Genomic DNA, 25,818 nt, shown 5'->3' on the forward strand with positions numbered 1-25,818 from the left:
TGGAAATAACTCACCAGACAATACTTTTCATTAGCAACATGGCCTCTTGGGGGTGAAACTACAGAAACAGAAAGGCCTGCTGAAATAAAGGCTCATTCTACGTAAAGGTGCGTTCTGTGGCGGGATGCCGAAGCCGCAGGAGAGCCGGAGGAGAAGGAGGTGCTGCCCCATCCCGGCCGCGCTGCCCCTGCTGCGGGAGGGCTGTGCATGGGACACGGGAGCACCTGAAACCGCTGGCCCAGGGGCAGCGTCGCCCCGCGCTGAGCAGCGTCTGCAGACACTGCCCGTGCTCTGCCAACGTGACCGGGAGAGCAGGGAGGAAGAGGAGGAGGAGGAGGAGGAGCCGCCGTGCCCCTTCCTCGCCAGCCCCGCGTGCTGGGAGGGTGCCCGGCGCCACCGCAGCCGTGTCCCCTCCCCGGGACACCAACAGGAGCCCTTTGTAGCCGCCCAGGGACAAGCGCAGCTCTGCGAGCGACCACACGCTGCACAACTAATGTCAGCAGCGCTCTTCCTCCTCCTCCTCCTCCTCCTCTGCCGCCGTCACCTCCTGCTGCCCATCAGCCTCCCGGCCCCTGCACATCGCAGACGAACAAGAAACCAGGGAGGGGGGAAAATAATTTTACCAAGGGTCTAATCCCCATGCGCTGGCATCATCTGCCCATGTCACGTTCTCACACACGTGCCCCACCGCAGCGTACGGGCACTTCACCTTGCGACTCCCTTGCTTAAAGCAGAGCCGTACGCAAGGAAGCACGAAGCCAACTCTGCTCCCGCCAACCCGGGGGCCGCGGAGCCGCCCGGCTGCGTCCCCAGCCCCGTGACACCGGGGTGACGCTGCGCCCTGCGCTCCGGGACGGCGTTTCTGTGCAGCGGAGCCTGCAGCAGCGTCCGAACCACCCGCCAAGCGGCGGCCGCTTCCAAACCGCAGCGTGGCGCGACGACGGCGACGCTCGAGCTGCTGTTTGTGAAACTGCCCTTCGCCTTCAGAAGGAAACCGCCGCGCTCTGCTCGCAGCGCAGCCGCTGCGTTAGCTGCTGCTTTCATTTGACAGCACTCGAGAAGGCGCATTTGAGAAAATAAAAGCACTTCAATCCGTAAGTGGCAGCGCAGGCACCTCCTTTCCGACGAGAAACGCTTCGTTGTGCATCAGAAAGGACGGGCTGAGGAGGCAGCGCTGGCTGCAACGCGGTGCCTGTCACTGGGCACGTGTAGAACGCGCGGCCCGTTGGCACGGACGGCCCGGGAGCTCCCGCATGTCCGTGCGAACACTCCGTGTCCCGCTCACCGTGCAGACCTGGCCCTGCCGGCCCTCTCGCTCCGTCCATCCACTCGCCTGCTCCAGGTGGGATGTTCCGAGGACAACGAGCTAAGGCTCCCCTGTCCCCGGGGCACACGGAACGTGGTGAGGTGGCTTGGAGGGGGTTTCAGGTGGGCAAGGGGAGTTGCAGGTGGGCAAGGCTCTTATAGACGCTCTGTAGGTAGGCCAGGCAACTTGCCCCAGTGGCACCGGTGACCGCCCTGGCCTGTCCCTTTGCTGAGGGCCGAGGCAGGAGGAACCTCTGGGAATGTTTCCCTCTTCCGCAGCTGAATTCAGCCCTTTCCCTTCTCCACTGCCTCACGTGCCCAGGAAGCAGATCCCGGGGCCAGCACTTACCCTCTGCTTGTCCGGGTCCACGAAGCGGATGCCGAAGTAGTCCTTCTCCAGCAGGTTCAGGTGGTGGCAGAGGAGGTCGAACAGGTACTGGCCCTTAGCATCTCTCTGCAAGGCAAGGAGAGGCGGTCACGGAGCGGGAGGAGCGTGGGACACCAAACCAGCCCTAAGAGCAGGGAAACATTCCATACGGAACGTGAGATTTTCCAGTCCATTTTCCCGGTCCATATCATTAGAGAACCAGGTAAGTCAGGTCACAGTATTTTACATCTCTGTCACTTAGACCTTCTTTCCAGAACACAGAGCAGGCCCAGCTCATTCCCTGCTTTCCTGTGGCCATGGCTGGGCTCTTTCCTTACCTTTCCCGGCTCTGCCACCCTGCACATTCCCAGCACGTTTCCCCAGTGCCCTTTCCTGCTAGGGAGCAGCTGGAAAGACCCTTCCCGTTCCCTCGGCCCCGGTCTGCATTGCTGCGCGCTGCAGGAGGATGCTCAGATCCTTTCCCGGGACCAGCTCCCCCAGCAGAACTGCACCCCAGGGAAAGCAGGAACCGCGGCTCCCGCGAGCAGCGTCCGACCTGCATCCTGAGCATCCCGGGTTGGTGCAGGGCTGCTGCGGAGCCGGGAGCAGCATCCTGCCGGGCACCGCGCGGAGCACGGGAACGTCCTGCGGCTCCAGGCCCAGCTCCATAGGGCACCGGGCAGCTTTGTGCCCCGGCACCGCTGAAGCGGCCCCGTCCCCGCAGACCTGGTGGGAGGATGACGGCACCGGGGGTTATTTCTGCATTTCACCACCCAGGGCCCGCGCTGAGTCACACCTGCTGGGCTGTCTCGGGAAATGAGTGCCGATTCCGGCCACTTTCGTTAATTCTCCCTACAGAGGCGCAGCCCGTCTGCTCCGTGCCGGCTGCAGCCGCGTCACGGGGCCAGGGAGCAGCTGGGGCAGGGACCGCGAGAGGAAAAACGCGTCTGAGCCACGAAAACTGCACAGCTCGGTAAGGGCCTGCGCGCCGGCACCATGGATAGACAGAGCCACATCAAACGCTGGAGAGGGATTTTTAAGTACTATGGATGTAAAGCTTGAAATAGCTCCAATTATCGAGAACGGTGCATGCAGGGCGGCTGGGCTGGCGGCAGCCGCGTCGTTCCGCACACGGCGAGCGGTCTGCGCCGCCCCGCGCTGCGCATCCTCGCCTGAAAAATGACCATCTTTTTGATAGAAATGGGTTACTTGCGTCCTGAAGCTCTGACATGAAGTAGCTGAGAAGAATAAGCAGTTGCAGGGACCATTTTTGGTTCAATACCTCCTTTGCTCCTCAGAACCCCGTTATTTTCAGTGCATGGACCAGACCTGAAATGCCCCTTCCCGGTCCGTGCCCCTCTGCTGCCCCCAGCACGGGTGTCCCAAGTGGGTGCCCACAGAGCCAGCCTTGGCCATGGGCTTCTTGTTCCTACCAACACAGCGCGAGACCAGAAGGGAGATGTGGGTAAATTCAAGCTCTTTTAAACGTTATGGGGGGAAGAAATATGCTCTACCAAGAGGAAAATAAAAATTTGCATCCGCTCTAGCCATCTTGAGGACAAGCATTAAAGATAACGCGGAGCGCCCGTCCACGCACTCCCTTCCCAGGACAGGTCAAGGCTCCGCGGCGCCGCGATAACCCAGAGCTCGGAGCGGACGGAGGCTGCCGGGAGCGCCCGTCCCGCGACGCTGCGCGCGGGAACGTGGACAAGGGTGAACACGGCTCCTTGCCACGCAGGGAGAAGGGGAGCGGGTCCATGGCCCGCGGTGTCGGGTCACCGGCACCGTTCGCTTTGGCAAGCGCGCGGCAGCGCCGGCTCCGGAGCCGGGGCACGAGCTGCTTCACAGCGTTTCATCCGCGCAGATCAAACGCCGCTCCTGACGCCTGACAGGGCTTCCTTAAGCGAACACCGGTTTCTGTTTTCCTACAAATGCGTTTAATGCATATTTTATCTGATCAAATAATCACTCGACAGCAGCGGATCACGCGGCAGGGAGCCCCCGCAGCGCCGGCGTTAACCCCGTTTTGGAGTTCGACGCGTTATGATAAATGTCACCGCGCTCGAAATAAACCCTTCTCCGCCCGGAGCCAGGCGGGTCGGCCTCGAATCATGCGGCCGCCGCCGCGGCTTCGCGTGAGCCTGAACGCGCGCGGGCCGCGGCGAGCCCGGGGCCGCGAGGAGCGCGGGGCCGGCGCTGCTGCATCGCCTGGCGCCCGGCCAGGCCAACAGGTTGATGGAGCGTTTGGGCGGCCGCGAGCAGGAGCCGGCAGCGAGGAACGACAATGGGGACCGGGGGAAGAACAATGGAAAAAACATCCCCTGTCACCCCACGGTGCTGCCTGGGGACGGGGCGCTCAGAGCAGCCCCGGCACCCAGGAGCTGAACACAGGGACAGCGACGCACAGCACGAGGTCAGTGCGCTCCGGCGGAGCTGAGCGGGAATGGATTCCCGTTTTCCTGGGGCAATTAATATGTTTTCATCACTATTAAATAGCAATTACCTAACAGAAGTGGCACGGTGTGCAGAGGGTACACAGATATCTGCCAGGTGGGTGATGCTGCTCACCCCGTTTCACCTGGAACCCCCCTGTCTTGCTCATCGCCCGCCCAAAACGCCCATAAAGATCCATAAATCCTGGTGGGTTTCATGCTAAAGCCCGATGCCTTCAGCAGGGACTGGCTTCCAGCCAGCACGACGCCTGGTGACACGTCCAGACGTCCCAACACTTCACTGAAATATTTACTCAGTAGTTGGCTGCAGCCTGGTCTCGCTGGCTCCGTCACGCTGGCGCAGCTCGCAGCCCTCTGCGTCTGCATCACAGAGAAACGCAGAATTTCGCCTCCTATCATCTCTTTTCAAAGAAGGGAGAGGAGTAACATTGCTCACCCCGGCAGCAGGAATGCTTGGGATGCTCAGGAAACACAGCGGCTGAAACACGACTTGTCCCGCATGGAGCTACTGGCCCCACGGCCGTGCCGGTGTCACCGCCGCGCTCGGTTCCCCTCCCGTGCCAGCGCCCAGCGGGATAGCAGGGAGGAACATCCAGTGGGATAGCATGAACATCCAGCTGGAATAGCAGGAATGAACACTCAGCGGGATAGCAGGGATGAGTATTCAGTTGGGAAAGCAGGGAGGAACATCCAGCTGGGATAGCGGGGAGGAACATCCAGCTGGGATAGCGGGGATGAACATCCAGTGGGATAGCAGGGATGAACACTCAGTGGGATGGCAGGGATGAGTATTCAGTTGGGAAAGCAGGGATGAACATCCAGCTGGAATCGCAGGAATGAACACTCAGTGGGATAGCAGGGATGAACACTCAATGGGATAGCAGGGATGAACATCCAGCTGGGATAGCAGGAATGAACATCCAGTGGGATAGCGGGGAGGAACATCCAGTGGGATAGCGGGGAGGAACACTCAGCGGGATAGCAGGAATGAACACTCAGTGGGATAGCAGGGATGAACATCCAGCTGGGATAGCGGGGATGAACACCTGGACGGCCGCTCTCCATCAGGACCTGCCAGCTCCCGGCCGCGCTCACGCTGGCTCCGTGGGAAGCGGGTCGGGTCCGTCCCCTCTACCACCACCCGCTCCGGAGCGGCGCTCTGGGAACCGGAGCAGGGAGTTTGCAACCAAAACGCGGCCCCGTTTCCAGCGCCCGCGGCCGCCCGGCCACCCCGGCCCGGGAAGCACCGTGCGCCTGTGGCCGCTCCGCAAACGAGGCCACTTATTTATGAGCCTACATATGGATTTGGTACCTAACTTGGAAACCTGTGGCCTAGATTCTGCTTTATTAATAGACTAATTGAGTCTCCGAGTGCATCGTTCATCAGTGCCAGACCCGGCGCCACCCGGCACAGGCTGTTCGCGCCGCACAGGCACAAGGGCGAGCGGAGAGAAGCAGCAAAACCCCCCGATCCAGCCCCCTGCGCCGCTGCAAGCGGCTGCTCCAAGCTCGGGAACGTCTGTGTTTGCAGGGAATGAGCCGCGGGAATAACGCGGAGCTGGAGAAGAGAGAAACTCCAGCAGCATCTTGTGGGACGTAAAGCAAACGCTCGTGCTTCAGCATCACGCACGGAATAACCTTCCTAGGCCACGTGGGGGGTATATCGGGAGGAATGGACCTCCTCCCACACCACGTGGCAACCAAAACAGTAAGAAATTAACGCTGGTTTTAGTTTCTCCCAAAGGGAAAGATTATCTCGCAGTCTGAATTAAAGGCACGTTGGGCACAGCCACAGAAGTTACATCAGTTGATCATATAATAGAAATTATAGCTGCGCAGTTGATCATATAATAGAAATTATAGCTGCGCAAATAAAGACGTACTTGTAAATTCTCCCCAAGCCGCCCCGCGGGGCTGTTAAAACAGAAGCGGCTCCTCCAGCGAACGGGATCCGGGTTCAGCAAACGCGGCCGGGCCGGGCGGCCCCGGAGCCGCTTTCCTACGTTACCTCCCTGCCGCGTTAGCGCTAATTAACTTCCACGCTCAGATATGGCCAATGCAGACAGCAGCCAGGAAAAACGCCAGAGGAAACCGCAAAGAGCGGGACCATCCCCAGCCAGACGGGTGAGGGGAGCCCATTCCCCATCCCGCACCGCCCCGAGCCGCCCTTCCCGGGGGCAACTAGAGCCTTTTCTGCCCCACATCAGCACTCACGGCTGCAGGACGCATCCCTCTGCAGTCCCCACACCTCGGAAAGCGCAGGGAGCTGCAAACCAGGCAGTTCCCCAGTCCCAGGAAATGCAGTTAAAGTATAAAAAAGTAAATGGCATTACAGGGGGGAAATGCTTTCTCTTTGATCTCTTTAACTTGAATTAAGCATATTCTAAATTAATCATTATGAGAACGTCTTTTAGGAAATTATCTGAACTGTCTTTACAAATCAGAACTTAAAAGAGCTGTCTATTGCGTAACAGCAGCTTAAAAATTCTCTGTTTTGATCTTTATATGTTCTTATAAACTAAGCCTTATATCTATCTTAATATTTGCTATTTTTTGAGGTCAGCCATCAGGGTGTCGTGGTCTAACGGAAAGAATTTCTATCACTACCAAAATAAACCCAAATAAAAGCGTGCCGCTTCACTCCTTCCATCCCCATCCTCTAACCGCCATGCCCTGGATCCACGGCATTCCCAGCTGGCACCTTTGGAGCGGTGCAGGACGCGAGCGGCTCCGGGCGCGGAAGCTGCTGCGGGTAATGCGGATTCCAGGCACCCACGGCACGCTGCATCCAACCCTTCTGATTCATAATAGCGCCTAATTTTGTCTCATTTGACACAGGACTAGGCAAAAATGCGCCACTGTTCTCAAAAGGCTGCATTACGGCACACTAAGTCATAAAAGCCTCAAACTTACTGCTCTAGAAGGCTGATATAATCTGTCTATTAAAAAGTCCTTGCTGGGAATGCTGCTCGGCCCACCACCATCCCGGGAACTGTTCTGCCATGGTTTCCATGGGAGAATCCTTCTCTGCTGCTGAACTGAAGCAACAAACCCTGTGCTTAACTAGCCAAGTGCCCGACCCCTTTAATTCTTAAATTAAATAGTATGGAACGGTTCCTCTATTTTACGTGTTCTGAAGCCAAGTGGAGCAGTCCCAGCCCTGCCTGTCGGGACAGGGGCTCCCTCATCCCGTGCGGCCCCAGTCCCTTTGGTCCCCATCCTGCTCCGAGAGGGACAGGGACCGGCCGGGAACATGGGAGCACCACTGGGCCGGGATGAAGCAGAACCGCGATGAAGCAGAACCGCAGGATGCGGATGCGGAGGCTGCAGCCAGCGCTGCTCTTCTGTGACAAGGGGACAAGCAGGGACCATGAGCGTCGAGCTCGCCCCGTGCCACCCCCGGGGGACAAAAGGGGACCAGGAGCACCAAGCTCGCCCCGTGCCACCCCCGAGGGATGCTCGGCCATAGGGAGGAGCTGGAGGGAGCCAAGTCCGTTCGCTGCCTCGCGGAGCAGACGAGGCGAATCCGCTTGGGACTTTCCGGGAAACTAGGTCAATTCCAAACCCTTCCGAGGGGTTAAGTGAAGCGCACTGCGCCCCAGCAAACGTGCCCAATACAGAAAGAAACGGATCTGAAAGCAAAAAGCATGAAATCTGCTTGAGGAAAAATCACAGCAATCGCAGAGGGGAAGTGGAATGGGGAGCGCTCAGCCCTGGCTGCGGCACCAAACACCCGTCACAGCCGCCGAAGCCACCGCGAGCGCCACAGCTCAGCGCGGGGATTCCCTGCTCGCCACGCAGGAAAGGAGAGGGGGGAAAAACCAGCGGCCGAGGACAACGTCCTCGCGCGGGTTCTCCGATCCCTCCTTGCAGAGGTGACACGGAGGCAGGGGACGGGGCCGCAGGCTCCGGCGCATCCGCAGGCTCCGGCGCATCCGCTCGCGCAGCAGCTCCGGGCGCTGCTCCCGCATCCTCCATCCGCAGGGCACCGGGAGCGACGCTGGCGCGGGATCACGCACAACCGAGCCCCAACATTCCCGCCCGGCCCCCCGCCGCTCTCCATGCGATTTTTAAGGAGATTCCCGCCGGTGTCACAGCAGCAGGTTGGCAATTCCGGGCACAGCCTGGTCTGGCACCAGGGGCTCTGCCCTTGGGCAGGGGCTTCGCCGCAGAGCCCCCCGGCCCAGCCAGCTCATCTCATGTCACAGCAACAGGTCACCTCCCGCGACACAGGGTGTGACAGCACCTGCCACTGCCCCAGGACAGGGGACACCCTGGTGACCACCTGGGCAAAGCCTGGAAATTGCAGAAACAGCCACCTGGATGTGAGAAGCATCGGAATTCTGCTGCAGTCGAGAGCAGAAACGTTTCTCCAGCCTTGCTGCTCCCCTGCAGGGAGAGCATCCCCACACGCCATCGGACAGAAGAATCCCAGATGGTTTTTAAACTTTAAGAAGATTAAAGTAACCTTGCATTCTCGTTTTTTCTAAGCTCCTTAGCCAAAATTAGGGTCATCCACAGCTATAAAAGCGAGAATTAATAATAGCATCTCATCTAAAAACTAATGACGGGCCTCGTTTTCGAAAGCGGTGCCCGCAGCAGGTCAGCAACGCCGGCTCGTGACGCCGCGCGCCCACTGCTCGGACCTGCCCGGGATGCTCCGAGGAAACGGGGGCGGTTTGCTCGCTCCAGGGCTACGTTTCTGTTTTCTACACAGCTTGGAAGGGCAAGAGCCTTCGCGTTTCCCTAGGGATTTGGGTTTGGGGCCGCAGCAGCGTGTCCCATGGCACCGTGCCTAGCAAAGGGCATGGACCAAACCAGCCTCCGCTGCGGTCTCCCGTGCCCGTCTGCCCGGGCGCACCCGATTCCCCGTTTTATACCATTTGTGCGTGCAAGAGTGTCACCTTTTTGCCAAATCGCTCCGCCGGGCCGCCTAACTCTGTCACCCTTCATCATTTAACAGATGAGGCCGCAGCGTCAGGAAGCTGCCGCTGCTCTTCCCCGGCGCTGCCGCAGGGATTTGCTGCAATCCGGGTCCCCAAATCCCCCCGGCAGCGGCAGCGCCGGCACCGCGGCCCGGTGGGTCCCGCTCCCCAAGCAAACCACAAACACAGACCCATGGGGATTAAGCGCGGGGCTTGGGAAATAAATAGCAGCAGTTGAAAGCAACTCCCTCCTGCACTAGTGGGTTTCGAAATCTCACTGTGGGGCTGGCCGCTCCTCCCCAGCTTCAGGAGTTTAGGAGATTATTTTTTTAAAGGAAACTGTCAAAAAAGTCCATTTTACAAAGTGAAGTTTAAGCTTAAATCTTTCTGGCAGCAACATCTAAGCTGGAGGAGATCAAAGACCCACCAATTCCACTGCCAGCGTGAAGAGATTTTCACTAGCAATTCGATTGCAATATTGCAGTTTAAATGTTTCATTTTCAGACTTCTGTGTGGTGCTGTATGAGCTGGGAATTTATTATCCCTGGGACAAAGTTAATGTTGAATTTGCAGGAGGATGAAGTTTTCCTAAGCCGCAGTGCTCTTAGGTGGCCCTCCAAGCAAGCCAGCCCCTGATCTGAGCTGCAGAATAAGAGGGAAGGGACAAAAATACATTCACAAACACCCATTTTCAGCTAGGGAAAAGCAAACTCGGAGGCTCCTTGCCTTGGAAAGAAGAGCCATTATGGACTATTTTGGTTTGTGCTGAAATTGCAGCATCTGAGAAGAAAGAACAAGGCTTTTCCTCGCGCTCCTCCTCCCGCACCTACGCGGGCGCGAGGGGCTGACAAACAGGAGTCCCTTCTGAGAGACCCTTCTTGACACGCCGCCCGCGCAGGGACGGCCCAGGGACATTCGCAGCCACGTGCCAGCGCCCCGGGGACAGCCCTGAGCCGCGGCCAGGCTCTGTCGGATGCTGGGAATCATTAGGGGGAATGGGCTCTGTCGGATGCTGGGAATCATCAGGGCGCTCGCGGAGCGAGGAGGCCCACGGGAAACGGAGAGCGTGCACGGAGCAGGAGGATGCGGGGGGCAGCTGCGTGCGGTGGAATTTCCACGCTGATCCGATGTGCTCGCTCCCTGTGCACAGGGAGAGATGTATCCCTCTGCAACGGAACAGGCCCACGTCCCTGGAGGACGCACGGATGTCCCCAAGGGGCAGGTGACGCGCAGGCTGCGGCCGCCGACATCCGCACACTCAAGGACAGCGGTTGCTGCATCCCCGAGGGTGCCGGAGCGCTGGCGGGAAGGGGCCCGGGGAAGGATGCTCCTGGGCACAGCCGGCACGGCGCCTTTCCCAAGGAGCCTTTCCCAAGGAGCCTTTCCCAAGGAACACTCATCACTCCCTGCGACCACCCATGACTTCCCGCAGCTTCTCCCCTTCTCAGCATCCCGCGGGCAGCGTTGGGAGGGAGAGGGAGAACCAAGGCAGAGGGCTCCGAAACCAAGAGCCCCCTTGGGAGCGCGGGGGCAACGCGCAGCCTCCCCGGGGGTTAAATGGAGTTGACCGCAACGAGTGCGACTCATACCCCGACACGTGCCTCGAAGCGCTCTAGCAGCCCACTAACATATTGCCCAACACAAATCGCTTCATAAGCCCGAGCAATGGAAAATACACCCTGCTTCGGCTGCAGTCGCTATGTGCGACCTCGCACTGACGCTCTGCAGCAGCTCTGCCGGTTGCTCCGAGCATCCCAAGCTCATCCCGAGCCAGCGGTCCAGTTCTGCCGCGGATCCCAGCGGGATGGCTCCAGCATCCCCCAGGCAGCAGTGGCGCGATGGGAACACAGCCCCACTGAGCAGCAGCCCGTGGGGAAACGAGAATAAAAGGCACGGAAAAAATCAGGTGGCTCCTGAGGACTCGGAGCAGGGACACAGAGACCCAAAGGAGCAAAGGCAGCGACAGCTCTCACTGCCCGGCCACTTATTAATTCTGACAGTGCTGCAGAGATAAACAAAAAAAGAGAGGAAAACGAGGGCGCGTTCGTGGCCACTGGAACTCTGCTGTTGATGTGACGTGAGTGGATGTGAAACGCGGCCGCTCCGGGACGCGCGCCCAGGCCAAGGGCGAGCCGGGCCGCGCGCACGGGCCAGCGCGGCCCCGTTAACCCTTCCCGGCTCTGGAGAGGGACTGCGGCCCCGGCGCTGCATCCCGGCGCTCCGGTCCACGGGGATGCCTGTCCCGATGGAACGGATGGAGAGCAGGGGAAAAGGGGTTTACATAATGCATCGAGCGTAATCCTGTTAGCGCACATGCATTTCGAGATTAATTTCTGCTATCTGTAATCCCGCTTCCTCACCAGCACCATTCCTGTCCTCAAGACCGGCCACAGGAGTTTAGAAACCTCTGGAGACTGGAAGTGCCTAATGAGGCGACTCTTGGAGTCACAAACTCCTCTTACCTGGTTTTAATCCCTGGGTTTAATCCACAAACATTTTCAGGAAGCTGCGACATGCCGGTTCTTGGGGGACCTGAACCGCAGTGGCTCTTTATCCAGTCAGAATTCAGGAAACCTTCCACTCCGAGACCCTGCAGCAGCTCTCCAAGCCCTCCCAGGACCAGGATTTACCTCCCTGAGGTCACGGCACATCCCAGCAGCAAACCAAACCGAACGGCACCGAACACCCCCACTCCTCGCTGCTGAACCTGGTGCGGTTTTGCCGTCCCTACCGATGAGAGACACATTTTTGTGGCCGCTCTACATCCCCGGCACATCCCCTATCCTCCCCTCGCGGTACCAAGCCCCAGCAACAGAGCTGGCACTGGAGCAATTTGGTTGCAATTGCTGCAAAACAGGTATTTTCCCAGCATGACATGAGTTGCTGCCAGAACAGTGCATCTAGCACCATTTGAGTATTTATCATGGATTAAATACAGCGGATCTTTAAAAAAAAAAAAAAGACAAAGGATGCTATTTAGAAATAATTCTAGCGAGCGTCATGCATGAGCTGCTGTGCGCTAAAGCAGGCAGGGATGCGCAGCGGCCCCGGCACGATCCCCTTCCCAAAACAGGTCCTGGCAGCTGGGCCTGCTGCTGCTTAGCTCTATTTCCCAGTCAGTTTTAAGGAAGAATGTCTAGAGACGGTGATGAATTTTTCAGGAGAAATCCGAGCTGCACTTTAGCTCTTTAGCAATCTTGTTTCTGAAAATGAAACCTGGAGCATGGAAATTTTCTCTCTGTTAAACCCCGAGTTGATAATATATGCGAGAGAAGTAGGAAGCTAATATTGAGTGATGGAAATCTGCGTCCCCAGTGCCATATCGGAGTCTCAAAACTGTGGCTGATTTTTAAATGAGAATTCCATTGTTACTTTTCCTTGATTTAGCAGGATGCGGACAGGCCGCAGGATGCGGAAGGGAGGGCGGATTCGCCCCACAGGTGCAGGGTGCTGAGCGCGCAGCCCCGGTGCACGCGGAGCGCGCGGGGCTCGGATGCCGCCCGGCCCCGGGGCAGGGAGCATCGTCCCCGCTGTTGGTCTCCTTGCGGGACGGGGACGCTGGCAGCCCGCCGCCCCCGCGCCGATCCGCACACATCCCGAGGCTCCGCTCACGGCACGGAAACGCAGCCAGGCCGCGAGAGCCTTCCCGCGCCAGCTGGAAACCGCACGCGGCAACTTCTGCTCTCCTTTCGAAAGCAATTACGCTCCCTTAGTTTTGTATCACCGGAGGGTGCTTTTGCTGGGAACAGGCTTGGAAAAGCGCCTTGCACCAAGGAAAACGACCGGCTGCACCGCCGCGGCTTTGCTGTCCCGCTGGGCTGCGCAGGGAAGGGGCCAGCGCAGGTCCCCGCGGTGCCTCCCGCCCCGTGTCCAGCCTGTCCCCGTGCCAGCCCCTACCTTGTCACCGCTCCGGGATCCGGCGCGTGCCCCCGGGCTAGCGCAGCACTTCTGCGCCAGTCTGCAAGTGTCGGATCACATCAGAACAGAGCCTCTCTCATTAAGATACTATCAAGGGTAAATGGAGCTATTACGGAGTTTACTTTCCCCATGATTTGCCAGCTCAGTTGTAAAGCAAGGAATTGCTCTCCTGGAAATTCTTAGTTCCTCTTGCGCGAAGCAACTTTGCATCTGTTCACCCTGTGCTGTGGGGAGGAGACGCTACAGGGCAGCGAGCTGGGTTTTTAGCAGTGAGCTTTGGTTTTTAACACACCTGGGAGATGCGAGCGGGGGCTTCAGCGCTGGAGCGGGATGTTCCAACCACCCCAACCACCTCGGGAACCCACGAGCTCCTCAGCAGCCCCCGGCCGCGCAGGGGCCGGCACCCACAGCAGGAGCCTTGGTCGCTGCAGCGCCCACGTCCCCTCCGCACCCTCCGTCCACACAGACGTCCCCGGCGCCAGGCAGGACCCGGCGCTTGCTGCGTGTCCCAGGCTGGCATCGTCCCCGGGCCAGCAGGACCCCGCGACACGGCGCCGAGCCGCCCAGGCGTCCGGGGACGCGGACACGGCTGATCACTGCCGTCTACCTTTTATGAATTAAATTTAGAATTTATAAATCCATGATTTAGAGGCACAGCAAACATCTCTCCATAAGAGCAAATTGGTTTCTCCTCTAATTCAAACTCACTTTTTCTCATTCCTGACAGTTTGGAGCGACCTCGTGTCTGCTCTTGTTTAGACTGGCACTTTTTCCATTAGCATGCAAAATATTTTTGGTGCAACTAATTTTCATGTGCATTATTTAGAGGCTGATATCAACACCGTCTTGTCAAAAAGTAAGCCCCACTTGCTCCATACAAATAAGACAAACCTCAGCGCAAGCCGTGCCAACCGCATCCCACTGGGGCTACCAAGCTTCAGCTGCAGCTTCACTTGCAATGGTTGCACGACCAAGTGAGTGGCAGTGATGTCTAGTTCTGCTTCCGCAAGCGAAAAAAAATGGATCACTGCATATGCAAACTGAAATAAGAATCACTCGAAGCCTCCACGACCAGTTCTGGAGGCTTCCACGGATCAACAAGGCATTATCAGACTTTCCCGGGGTTGCTCTTGGGCAATGACGTGCCCAGACTCCTGCATTCACGCTGGGAGCTACACTGGCTGCAGTGGGAACTGTAACAAATTCCTGAATTTGAGTCCCGTATGTTCCGCAAGCACCAGCTTTGCAGAGCCAGACTGGACCTTGTAGGAGGGAGCAGGCGCTCGGGAAGAGCCGACTGCAGCCGACCTGTGTCCAGCAGGCAGGGCCGGGTATCCCCTTGGCTAAGGGTCAAGGGAGAGCAGAGGCGCTGGGAAATCCCGGGAAGTTCGGTACAAGCACCCGGACGCTTCCGCCTGCAGGACCAGGGTCAGAGGAGCGGGATCCGCAAGGTCCCCAGGGAACCCCAGCACCTGGCGGGCACTGCTGCTCCAACGTGGGATAGGAATAAAACAACCCCCGGATCCCGAGCTGTGTGCACTGCTCACCAGGAAAAAAACCAGGCACTTGGGCTTCCTGGCACTGTTCCTGCCGGGAAGTTGCTTTTCTGCTAGCAACCAAACTCAGCGAAAAGCTCATGGGAGAAAAGAAAGAAGTGTATAAATGGTTCATAAAAAATTCACTTTTCATGAAAGTGAATTGAGGCGCTAGAAAGAACAGAGCAGCAACAGGTCCAAAAACACCTTGCAAAGCCGAGGCCGAGCCGGGCTCTGCTCCGGGCCGGCAGCACCGGGATGTGGTGAGGCCGGGTCCCACGGAGCGCCCAGGAGCTCCCGGGCGGCTGACGGACACGCAGCCCGGGACAGGGACTGCAGCACGTTGCAAAACGCTGCAAAAACAACCCACGTCGTGCGGGAGCCCGCAGCAAGCAGAGGAAACAGTTCTGTGGTTTGGGTGCTTGGCAAACTCGCACCCGATCCCTGACAGGTTTGTGGGTGCTCATCCATGCCACGCTGCCATCGGGAAGCAGCTTGGAGCAGAGGTCCCCTGGGCTCCGCACTGACACCGGTCCCGCTGGCGGCCACCGCAGGACGGGATCGCTCCCCCGGCACTGCGTCCTGGAGACGGGGATGCCAACAACCTGACTACCCTCATACACCCGACACGATGAAACAAGGGCTCTGTGTCTGCAGCGCGCTCCAAGTGTGCACAGAGCTCCCGCTATTGCTATTGCGCTGCATAAGCCTCCGAAACCACTCGATATGAGAAATCGTGCTCAACAGCCCTGGGCCAGAGGCTTCTCAGAAATGTTTGAGTAAGCAGATAAAAAGCTTGAATTAAAACATTAGCCCTTTTGCACTCCATTCGCTCCCAATATTAATGCCGACGTTTACAGCTTCCCAGGATTATCCCGCCGCGAGCCGCTCGTCTGCGCAGGCTGCGGATAGGGGCGAGGACGGACCCCGAGCCCTGCACCCCAAAGGAGCGGAAAGGACAAACCCGGGACCCAAGCACAGAATCCAAAAACCCAAGGCTGAATCAAAACCAAAAGCAAGCGCAAAAGCTATTGATATCAAAACCTTCCTGAATCACAGTTTATGAATAAAAATTGTCAGCAAAGGCACTGACAAACGCAAGCCTGGTGGTTGTGGCAAAGCAGATCGTATTTATGTGCTACAGAACTGACCATATGTGGGAACCCTTCTGGGAGAACGCAATCAAGAGGATTAACACAATAACGAACGCTGATTTACAGAGCGATATGAAGTTCCTCGTCCTCAGAGGACTGCATTCCTCGCGCACATTAACAGAGTCGCTTTAAAAAACAGCAAACCCGGCAACCGCGGGCACTGCCGCCTGCCAGATTGCTCATCCTCCCCAAAAGGCAACCCTGGGAAACAGCACGGAGCAGCTCCAAGACTCAAATAATCCTACGGACACGGGAGAAAGCAGCAGCTTTCCAATAAACCCAGCTCTGCCCTGAGCAAGGAGCGAGCCCAGCCCCGTGGGAATTCCCAACGGGAATTCACAGGCTCTTCCAGAGCCCGGAGGAGCCTCCGCAGGGGCAGCTCTCCCACCGCGCGGGGTCCAGGGCATCCCGGCCCTCCACGGACACCCGTGGGATGTCCTGTCCCGCGCCGGCGTTTCCAAACGCGCTTTTCCCTCTTCATCAGGATTCCCAGGCCCACGGGGGCCCTCGCGGGCCGGCCCCGACGTCGCCGTGCAGCACATCCGACACGCAAAGCCGCGCGGCTCCTTCGCCGCCTCCTCTTCGGTGGCTCGGGTCCGCGCCGGGAATAAAGCGCTTACAGTCGGCTGTGGATTTCAGGAAATAAAAGGAAGAAAAATGACCTGGGCTGGCAGGCGGCTTCACTTCTAAAGGCTGGCTGGGATAACATCAGGAGACGCACAGGGAGCGATGCAGCCGTCATCTCCGCAAGGCCTTTCTTTTGCCTGTGGGTTTAATGCTTCAAAATATATATTCATTTAAATGCAAATTTCTAGCTTCACCTGAGACCCAACAAAAGCTTTTGCTGAAATGATCATTTACTCTCCATTCCTCTGTGTTTTCTCCTGCAAACTGGAACCCTCGGGGCTGACACAGGTGCCTGCCTTGCTCCGGGGGGAGCGGGATCCGGGAATCGGCAGAGGTGGGAGCAGAGCAGAGGCTGCTCCGTCTGCCTCCGGCTCCTGCTCCGTAGGCCCAGGCCTGGTTGCTGGTACAAGGAAGGCGTCTTCCCACCCGGCTCCTGTCCGATGCTCGGCATCCACTGCTGGGAACACCAGGAAGTTCATCCATCCCTGGATTTTTCGCTTCTCCCCTCCTTTAAGTTTGCCCCGATATTGCAGCACCCTCGCTCCTGGGATCGGATCGGTGCCGCAGCCCCGGGGCTGGGATGCTCCGTGGGGCCGGGATGCTCTGTGGGGCCGGGCAGCATCCCGTTCAGCCCCAAGCAAGGCCCAGCGCGACCCCAGCCCTGCAGCCGAGCGTCACCCGCGACCTTTCGGATTAACCCGCAAGGGCAAAAAACCCCTTTTGGCGGGTAACGCGTGACCGGGGGAATGGTTATGCGGGTTGACATCTTCCCTGCAAAACACCCACGGGAAACAGAGCCTTGATATTTGCAGAAACGCGCCAGAAACATGTCAGGAGCTGCCGGGCGCCTGGAGCTCAAAGGCACAGAGAGAAGCACAGGGAAAAGCAGGAGTTTTGCAAGCAAAGGCAGTGCGGGAAGGGCCTGAGCACACTTTCCCCCTCGTTCCTGGGTCACGGTGTCCGCAGGAACGTCCCTAGCCCTGCACCATGCCCAATGCCAGGCCTGGTGCATCCAGACCCCATCCTGGGGTAAATCCCACCCATGGGCGCAAAACCCATGGATGCAAAACCGCATGGATGCGAACAGCAGCGAGCGCAGGCAGGCCCGGTGCTGCTGGTACCGCTTCCCTGCGGCCACGGTCAGAACGTACCCGGTCCCCAAAGACGTGTTTCCAATATAAACCTCTCCTGCCGAGCGTCTGCAGAGGGTAAGAGACGTGCAAACACCAGGAAGAGGATCCTCCTCGGCCCGGAGGGGCTGCCGGCATCGGCCCTGCAGACGGGGGCATTTATGATTTCTCATTGATTGATTGATCTGATTTCATCTATGATTTCTCGGGGTCCGGTGCGGGGGCTGCCCTGCACACGTGGGGTTTGGGGCAGTTGCACCCAGCTCCCACCGAGCCCCTGCAGATGCACTGCCTATTTTTGCATACGAACAACCACATTTAGGGAGGAGAAGGGCGCAGAAGCAGAACGGGGAGCTCCCCAGAAGCCATCGCTGGTAACGCACATTCCATCCCGTCCCGGCAGCCTTCCCCGCTGCCCCCTTCGCGCGCGCTGCTGCAGCTTTGGGCCCTGCTCCGTCGGCTCTGGTTTGCCAGGGCAAAGGCCAGCAGGGATCAGTGCCAGCCCCACGGCCACAGCAGCGGGGCCGGGACCCGGACTCCCACGAGCCTCGCGGCACCCGGCGCTTCCTAAAGGTTCCTCCTTGTCCACATCTATAAAAAGTTGGATCCGAAATGCAGAATCTGAAGCACGGATTCAAGGATCTGACATATTACTGGAATTAAAACTAATCTGATTTTCTCCACAAGAAAAACACAACTGAGGGAGTAGTGAGCACCAAAACACACCCCAGAACCCGTGCAGAACACAAGCAAACCTGCAATTACCCACTGCTGTCTGCATGAAAGGGGCAAAGTCAAACCCGGCGGTGACGTGGGAACTGCTCCACAGACCAGAGGGGCCTTGGAGAAGTTTGATAAAGCAGCAAACACACCCAAATGGCCATCAAGTGCCATTCCTCATACAGGAGAAAACATGATGAAACCACTCTTCACAGCACACAGTATTGAAAATGCATGGAAAACTTTCCCAGAGATCAGCAAGGAGCAATCTGGGAAAGAAATCCCTAGAAAGGTTGTGCTGCTACCAAAGCCCAAGACGGCTCCTCCAGAAGCACCGCTGCAAGGGGCACATCTCAAACTCTGCTTTTGCCTTTAAAACCTCCTAACAAAATGAGGGCAACAACCCGTGGCTGTTCCTGGGGAGGATGGCAAAGGAAGGAAGGAGTTCATAATTAAAGGTTCAAAACCCACGTGCAGAAGCGTCCCGGGGCGATGCCTTGTCCCCGGCTGAGGCAGCACTTCCAGGAGATTCAAAGAACCTGGTTAAGGAAAAGCAGCTTTGGGGCAGAGCCTCCCCATCGCTTTAAAGTGTCCCGAGCTGGAGCCCGCAGCCCTCCCGCCTTGGGGCCAACGAGGCGCTAACGAAGCCCCCAGCGCCCGTCCTGCCCGGGGCATCTTCTCTCACTGGGCTGCATCCCCAATTACTCATGCTAAAAAGGCCCCTCAACCCGTATCAGCAATATTTAGCCCTCTTAATTAAAGATGGCAATAATAAACATGAAATACGGAGGAAACACAGATTTTAATAAATACTGCCTCGAGGAGCCTATGCGTCCTAGTGAGTCAAACTGGAAGCGCTTAATATCAGCCGTGGCGCAGCCAAGAAATTAAAACAATATACTGCCACATAAAAGCAATATTAAAAATAATTATCACAGATTAGCCCTGGGTGGGACTGAAAGCCCCGCACGGATGAGACGGGCTCTGCTGCCGACGGCTCCTCCACACGGAGCCCGGGGCGGCCCCGGGGCCATCCCGACGCCGGGACGATCCCACCAGCGACTGCAGGGACGTGTGGCCATCTCGGGTGGCCGGAGCTCCAGCTTTGCAATCAGTCACGGAATTGCAGCATTTGACATCAAAATGCAGAGTCCGGCGGCTGCTCCAGCCCGCTGGGTTGGGGACGGGGTGTCCAACCCCGTGGGCTTCTAGCACGTCCCTTGCGATCATAGTTCATTCCTCTGCACGAGGAAATCCCTAAAGTGTGAAGGAAAACAGGATCCTGCCAACGAACGGAAAGGCTGCAGCATCCACAGGGGCTGTCCCATCCTTCCCACCCGGCCCGTTGTGCAGGGAATAGGGAAAATGCTGCCAGGAGTAACGGTGCTGCTGGGAAAGGCAGCAGAGGCTACAGGCAGCTCAGGAAAAATGGACCCTTTCAAAACCATCTGATTTTTATAACGATGAGTACAAAAAATCGGTTAATGAAGGCAGCAGTGTTGATTTAATATATTTAGACTTCCGGGAGATGTTTAAGTAGGTATCGCATGACATTCTGATTAAAAATGAGAACGACACAAAGCCAGCATGACACACAAATGGATTAAAAGGTGACTAAATGTCTGAAATGCAATTAGAGCACTGATGTAGCCGAGCGGCTGTTCCTAGCAGGGCTTCCAGGGAACTGCTCTTACTCCTGAGGTTTTTCTTCCAAGGAGGTACAAGAGGCCCAGGGAAATGAAAGCCCCTTTTCCCGGCGGATAACGGCACCCGCGTGCTCCCTGGCATTGGGATTGCATCCGTTTTGTTGCAAACCTGACTCCGTGACGTTGACTCCCCAGGTGTCCTCCCAGTCCCCCTCTCGATTTCATGGAGCTCTTGTCCTGCGCTTTGGGGCAGATTCCGGTGAACGAGGCCTGCGCTCAAAGCCGGGGCAGAGGTTTCACCGTTGCGAGAGGCGAAAGCAGAGGATGGAGCGGGGAGGGCTTGGGACGGCCACCGAGGACGCGGCTGAGGCCGGTGCAGTGCGGGGAGCTCCGGTGTGCCACGGCCCGGTACAGCTCAGCACAGCTCAGCACAGCCCAGCGCCAGCCCAGTGCCAGCCCAGCCCCATCTCACGGCGCCGCCGCCGCTCGTCTCTCCCCGCGATCGCGGCTCAGGACGGGCGCGCGGAGCCGGGGAGCGTCGCCCTGCGCGCGGGAAGGCGACTCCGGGGGCTGCCGGGTTCAAGGGCTGTTTTTAGTCTCACCAAAACGCAGACACTTGTGAGTCAGCATCAAACACCAGCCCGGAGACTCAAAACACGGGGGAAAAGAAAATAAAAGCGCCTCAGGCTCTGCCTTTGTGGCAGCCGATGGCTCAGTCCTGTGCCCACGTCCTCCCAAACCCTGCTCTGTGGGTCCAGTGCTCAGCAGCCGCTTCCCAACGTGCCTGTGCCAGGAGGACCCTTCCCCACGCGTATCCTCATTCCCGGGGATATTCCCTATCCCCACACAACGCTGGGACAACTGCCCAAGAGAGGGCTGTGCAGAGGACGATGCCCACTTCCCCATTTCCCACATTTACTTTTGCATTTCTTCAACAGTTGTCTTTCAGGTTTCGCTGAAGAGCAGCACAAAAGCAGTGAAGATTCAGTAAAAGTTCAGCTCGTGTTTCCTCGGGGCTCGGGGGCAAGCTGCGGTGTCACAGCTCCCCTTGACGCACTGCACAGCACAGGAAAGCTCCTCTCTGTAACCAAGCGGGAAGCTCTGTGAGCAGCAGGACAGCAAAGCAGCTCCTTTCTCGCTATCTTTGCTCCATCTCCTGCACTGGGGCTCCTGCGGCTCCACCGCAGCCCCGATCTCCACGGGAGGTTTGTGCAAGCCTGAACCTCAGGCCAACCTCAGCGGAGGTTCTGCGCCGTAGCCGGTTTGGAGCCAGAACGGCGAGCATGGTCACCCCTGCGTATTCCATAACCTTCATTTCCACGAGCTGTTGGAAGGTGTGACTTGGGGAAGGCATCGCGTTCGTCTTTGACATGGATGTGGACGCAGGGATCCGGCCTTGCCGCGGCGCTGCTCGCTGCGACGGTCGGCGTTCCGCAGTCCTCTGTTTCCTGCCCGTTTGCCAGCACCGGGATGCGATGCCAGCGGTGCCACGTTGCTGCTCTCCCGCAGCTGAGACCACAAGATCCTCTCGTTATTTATTCCCCGAATAACATATGGCCACTAGCAGTAACTGCGCACTAAGCAGTGTTTTTAAAACAGCTCCACTCCATCTTGCACAAACCTTTATTATCCATCAGCGGCACAGATTATTATTTATCGGCTCTTCTGCTCCACCGCAGAAGTCCGTTAAGTGGGAATGCCAAGAAATGTTGCTCCGTGCTGAACCTACTTGATAGTTACTCTTAATGCCCGTCATTATTTTATTATTATTCGCACTGCAGCCTGCACATAACACATGGGAAGGGCTGGCGGGGCAGGGCGGCTTCCGCGCTGCCCGCTCTGATCTCCTCTTGCACGTGGGCAACAAGGAGGCAACCCCAAGCCCTGGGCCCTTTAGCAGAGGAAAATAAAGCACAAAAGCGGGTAATAACACATAAATGTTATCGCTTGCATAGGCTAACGTTTGCACAGGGAAATCACAACGTGCAGCACATGCATTAACCCAGCAGCACATAGTGAAACCAGGCCATGGCTTTGGGGCAACTTGAATCAGACACAGAGCCTAAGCCAAAATCTGCTTGGTGGCCTTGGCAAACACTTTCAAACTTATCGACACTTCTGTTAAAAATACCAGGCTGCACACCTAGCGCCACACCACCCAGCTCTAGGTCCATATAGTGTTTTAGGAGCCAAGGGGGATTAACAACCCATTTAGTATCTAGTATCTTCCCCAAATGCCTCCACCTTCCTCCATTTGCTCAGCCAGACCAAACTTCTTAAATTACATTTTTGAGACTTCAAAACTTTTTTCTATGCTATTTTGTGCAACAAGCACTTCTTCAGTAACTGATAAAACTCATCTCTTAGTGCCTCTTCGATGAATATTCAAACTTAAACGTCTCTAATACTCCCAAGCAGTAAAAGTGCATAGGAAAGGATTTGGAACCTGAAGTAAATGGTCTGATCTCTAGCAGAAGAAAAATGTAACTTCTCAGGTCATTTCTCGCCTAACGCTCCTCATGGTCCCCAGCCTTGGAGGCAGCCGAGCTCCCTCCTTTGCCGACAGCCCCAAGGATCTGCCAGCTGAGCACAGTGCCCTTGGACCACGTCGTCCCTACGCTGTCATTCCCCGGGTGCCCCAAATCGGGTGCCCCAAACCACAAGTGCAACAGCTTGCACGGAAAACACTCGAGCACTGACGTCCCTTGCCCTGTAGGTGACCCTGGAAGGGGATTGGGAAGCCAGCGCGTGCACCGGGCCAGCGCACATGCGTCCGAAGGGCACTGCAAAACGCACGTGTGCTTCCAAAGGGGGCTGCAAGAAACACATGTGCTTCCAAAGGGTGTTGCAAAAAACACACATGCTTCCAAAGGGCACTGCAAGAAACGCATGTGTTTGCAAAGGGCGCTGCAAGAAACGCATGTGTTTGCAAAGGGCGCTGCAAGAAACGCATGTGCTTCCGAAGAGTGCTGCAAGGAACGCACATCCTTCCAAAGCAAATAACGTTGTTTCTCTCTACAATCCCTGCTGACTGCTCCACTTGCAAGCACAGCTGAGAGGATGATACGAGAAGAGGCAAAGGGGATATTTGCAGCTCACCCACCTCGAAGGCATCCTCTTAACGCATAATTATAGCCAACACCGTGACCCTCCCAGCAGACAACACAACCAAACCGCTCTCGTTCCTTTCCCCCTGCGCTCGGACATCCCGCCGGGCCGTAAGCAGCAAGCTGAGACCTTGCAGTGCAAGAGCCTCCACTCTGCACCCGAGCGCTGGGGGAGAAGGGCTCGGGATGAATAAAATTATTAACTGCACACGACAATATGGAAATTCGGCGCCATGGGCAACACGGCTGCAGATGCCCCAGATTCGGCTCTTGCTGGCTGCCGCTGTACAAATATCTCAGTGGACAGGCTCGAGTATTTTCGTGCCAGCGTGACATCCTGCGCAAGCGTGTCACATTGCTGCATGTCACCCCGATGCTGGGGACGAGCCCCGCTCCCCACCAAGGTGAAGAGCAGCCCGTTTCCTTGGCTGGACTGGGACACAATATTGCAAGGTCTTGGAGCTGGATTTCCATGTTGGCCGGCCCAGCTTTCCCCAGTGCAACCCAGGCTATCCTCAAAGCTGGCTGCCAGCGTGGAGCAAACCCTGGTGCAGGGTCCGCAGGCTGCGTGTCCCCAGATGCCACCGCATGGCTCAGGGCTCATGCAGCCCGGCTTTGCTCACGGTCGGGATCTGCAGGAGCCCAGAGGGGTTTGTTCCTGCTGACGACGGGGTTTGAGCCCCACCACGGTTCCTCGACGAGGCTGCAGTGGCCAGTGACGCTTTTCTTTGTTTTTGCAGATTTTTTTCTTGGAGGCATTTGCAGATGCTCAACGAGCCGCACGGAGAAGCGGCTGAGCAGAGCGGGCCCCGGGCGCCGCACGTGGCGCGGGCAGCCGAGCCGGCACCGCGACGGAGCGGGACGGAGCCGGGAGCCGAGCCCGCGCGGCCAGCACCGGGGCTGCTCCCAAATTCCAGCAAGCAGCGCTCCAATTCCCTAGATCCAACAAGCAGCACTTCAATTCCCTAGATCCAGCAAGCAGCACTTCAATTCCCTAGTTCCAATGAGCAGCACTGCAATTCCCTCATTCCAACTCATGGCTCTCAAATTCCCTATTTCCAAGTAAACACGCTTAATGGCAGAACGAGTGCACTTGGGCTCGGGGACGTCCGTGCACAGGGGACACTTACACTCCGCGTCACCGGAGCCACCTGCGCCAGCGCTGGCTCAAAGCGCCCAAGCCGGGCTCAGCAGCAGAGGAAAAGCAGCCAAAATGCTGTGTTCGCCTTCGCATTAAGAGGTGTAAAGAAATGTGGGAATCTAATTTTCCTCTAGAAAGCCCTTATCCCGCAGGATCCTGCTGGGGTCTTTAGTGCTGTTGAGTTAACACCAAGTCACACACGGGTCAGCAATGCCAAAGCCTCCCCTCCCTGCAGCCCTGGGCACGTGCGGCCTCTCCGGGCCCCTCCGAACGGCAGCGTGTGCATCGAGATGTTGCTTTTTGCCATGTCTCTTTCCCAGGAAAAGGAGGGTGGTGGGAGCAGTGGGACCTGACGGGGCGAGAAGGAGCCTCCGTCCTGCTGGGAAACACTCCGGCAAGGGCTGAGCGGGGGAAAGGAGGGAAAGGGCGAAGGAAAGGGGCGAAAGGGCGAGGGAAAAGGCAAGAAAGTGAGAAGTGGGACTGGGTGGCAGCAAGGGGCACGAGGAGGTTGGCTCTGCACCCAAGGGAGCTGCAGGACGGAGCAGGGAGCAGCTCCTGGGGCTGCCCGGAGCTGCTGCCTCCTCTTTGCCGCGTCCTCGTGCTCTCTGGGTGCTCTCTAGGAAAACCTGGAGCGCGTTTGCACCGAGGGCGCGCGAAGCTCTAAGTGCTCCGCGCTGCCGGCAATTCCCCGCCGTGCCCACGCGCCTGCTCGCGCGGAGCCCCGTTAACTATTAACACCAGGACGGCCCCGACGCCGGCCGGGCCCTGCTCCGCCGTGAGGGGGAACAGCCGATCCCGCCTCGCTTCCCGCTCCGTCCCGTGCGCAGGGAGAGCTTTGGGAACGCCGCTGCCACGACCCGCAGCTCAGCACCCTGCGGGTGCCCCGGCGCCTGCAGCCTCGGCCAGCAAAACTGCCCCCAAAGCAGCCTGGGCACACGGCGAGGGGACACGGGGAGGCACCGCCAGTGCCCAGGTGATGATGACGAGCGGGATGGTTCAGCAAGGGTGAATAAGAGCAGCCCTCGCGCTCCCACACCGGGCGATTTACTTCAGGGAGGAAAAGCTGCTCTTGGGCTGTGGCTGCGGCTCCAGCGGGGCTGTGCGTGGCCGGGCAGGAGGGACGGTGACGGGGACATCCGTCCCAGCCCCGGCGAGCGCGGGAGGGAAGCAGGAGCGAGCGCAGTGCATGTGCCCCGGGGAAGCAGGTCAGCGAGGCGAGCGCAACGTTTCAGCTGGCAGTTTGTTCAGCTAAATTTTTCAAAACCACAGAACGAGCCGGAGATGGAGCTGGTGGCAGCTCCGCTCCTGGGCAAAACGAGCAGACGTGGAAGGGGCTGCCGGACTAGGCTGGGCTGCGAGGGCAGCACCAGGGGCTGCCGTGCGCTCGGCAGGACCGAGAGCCGGAGCAGGATCCGGGAGCAGCTCAAGAGCCACAAGAGCTTTCCCATTAACTACTACCCTTATCATCACTGTCCCAGTGGTGCCTGTCCTGCTACAGACACCCAAGGCCCCGCTCTGCACCCCAGGAGCTGAGTTCTTCCATGCATCAAGCAAGGTGCCCCTTAACGTGACCATCGGCACCATCTCACCATGACCCCCAAGGAGCCGATGTCCCCAAGGTGCGCACAGGCGCCATGGGGACATCGTGGGGACACCGTGGGGCACCAGGCGGGTGCCTGGGAGCAGGGGAGCCGTGCCGGGACAGCGCTCCGGCCGCGCGAGCCCCGCTGCGGCGCTGCCTTGGCGCAGGACAGCACTGCTCGGCATGTGAGCCCCGCTGCGGCGCTGCC

General features: G+C 58.0%; 1 protein-coding gene across 4 annotated transcripts in view; it reads right to left on the reverse strand.

Moving 5' to 3' along the window:
* FRMD5 (FERM domain containing 5) overlaps positions 1-25,818 on the reverse strand; it is a 47,612-nt gene that overhangs the window by 15,472 nt on the left and 6,322 nt on the right. For all 4 annotated transcript variants that reach the window (XM_088523447.1, XM_088523489.1, XM_088523377.1 and 1 more), the window contains exon 2: positions 1,655-1,759. In XM_088523447.1, the coding sequence (XP_088379573.1) occupies positions 1,655-1,759 (105 nt within the window). The remainder of the gene's footprint in view (positions 1-1,654; positions 1,760-25,818) is intronic.

Source organism: Tinamus guttatus, unplaced genomic scaffold (genome assembly GCF_059628265.1).
Source record: "Tinamus guttatus ecotype Peru unplaced genomic scaffold, ASM5962826v1 Tinamus_guttatus_pri_ptg000004l, whole genome shotgun sequence".
In the NCBI taxonomy this organism is placed as follows: Eukaryota; Metazoa; Chordata; class Aves; order Tinamiformes; family Tinamidae; genus Tinamus; species Tinamus guttatus.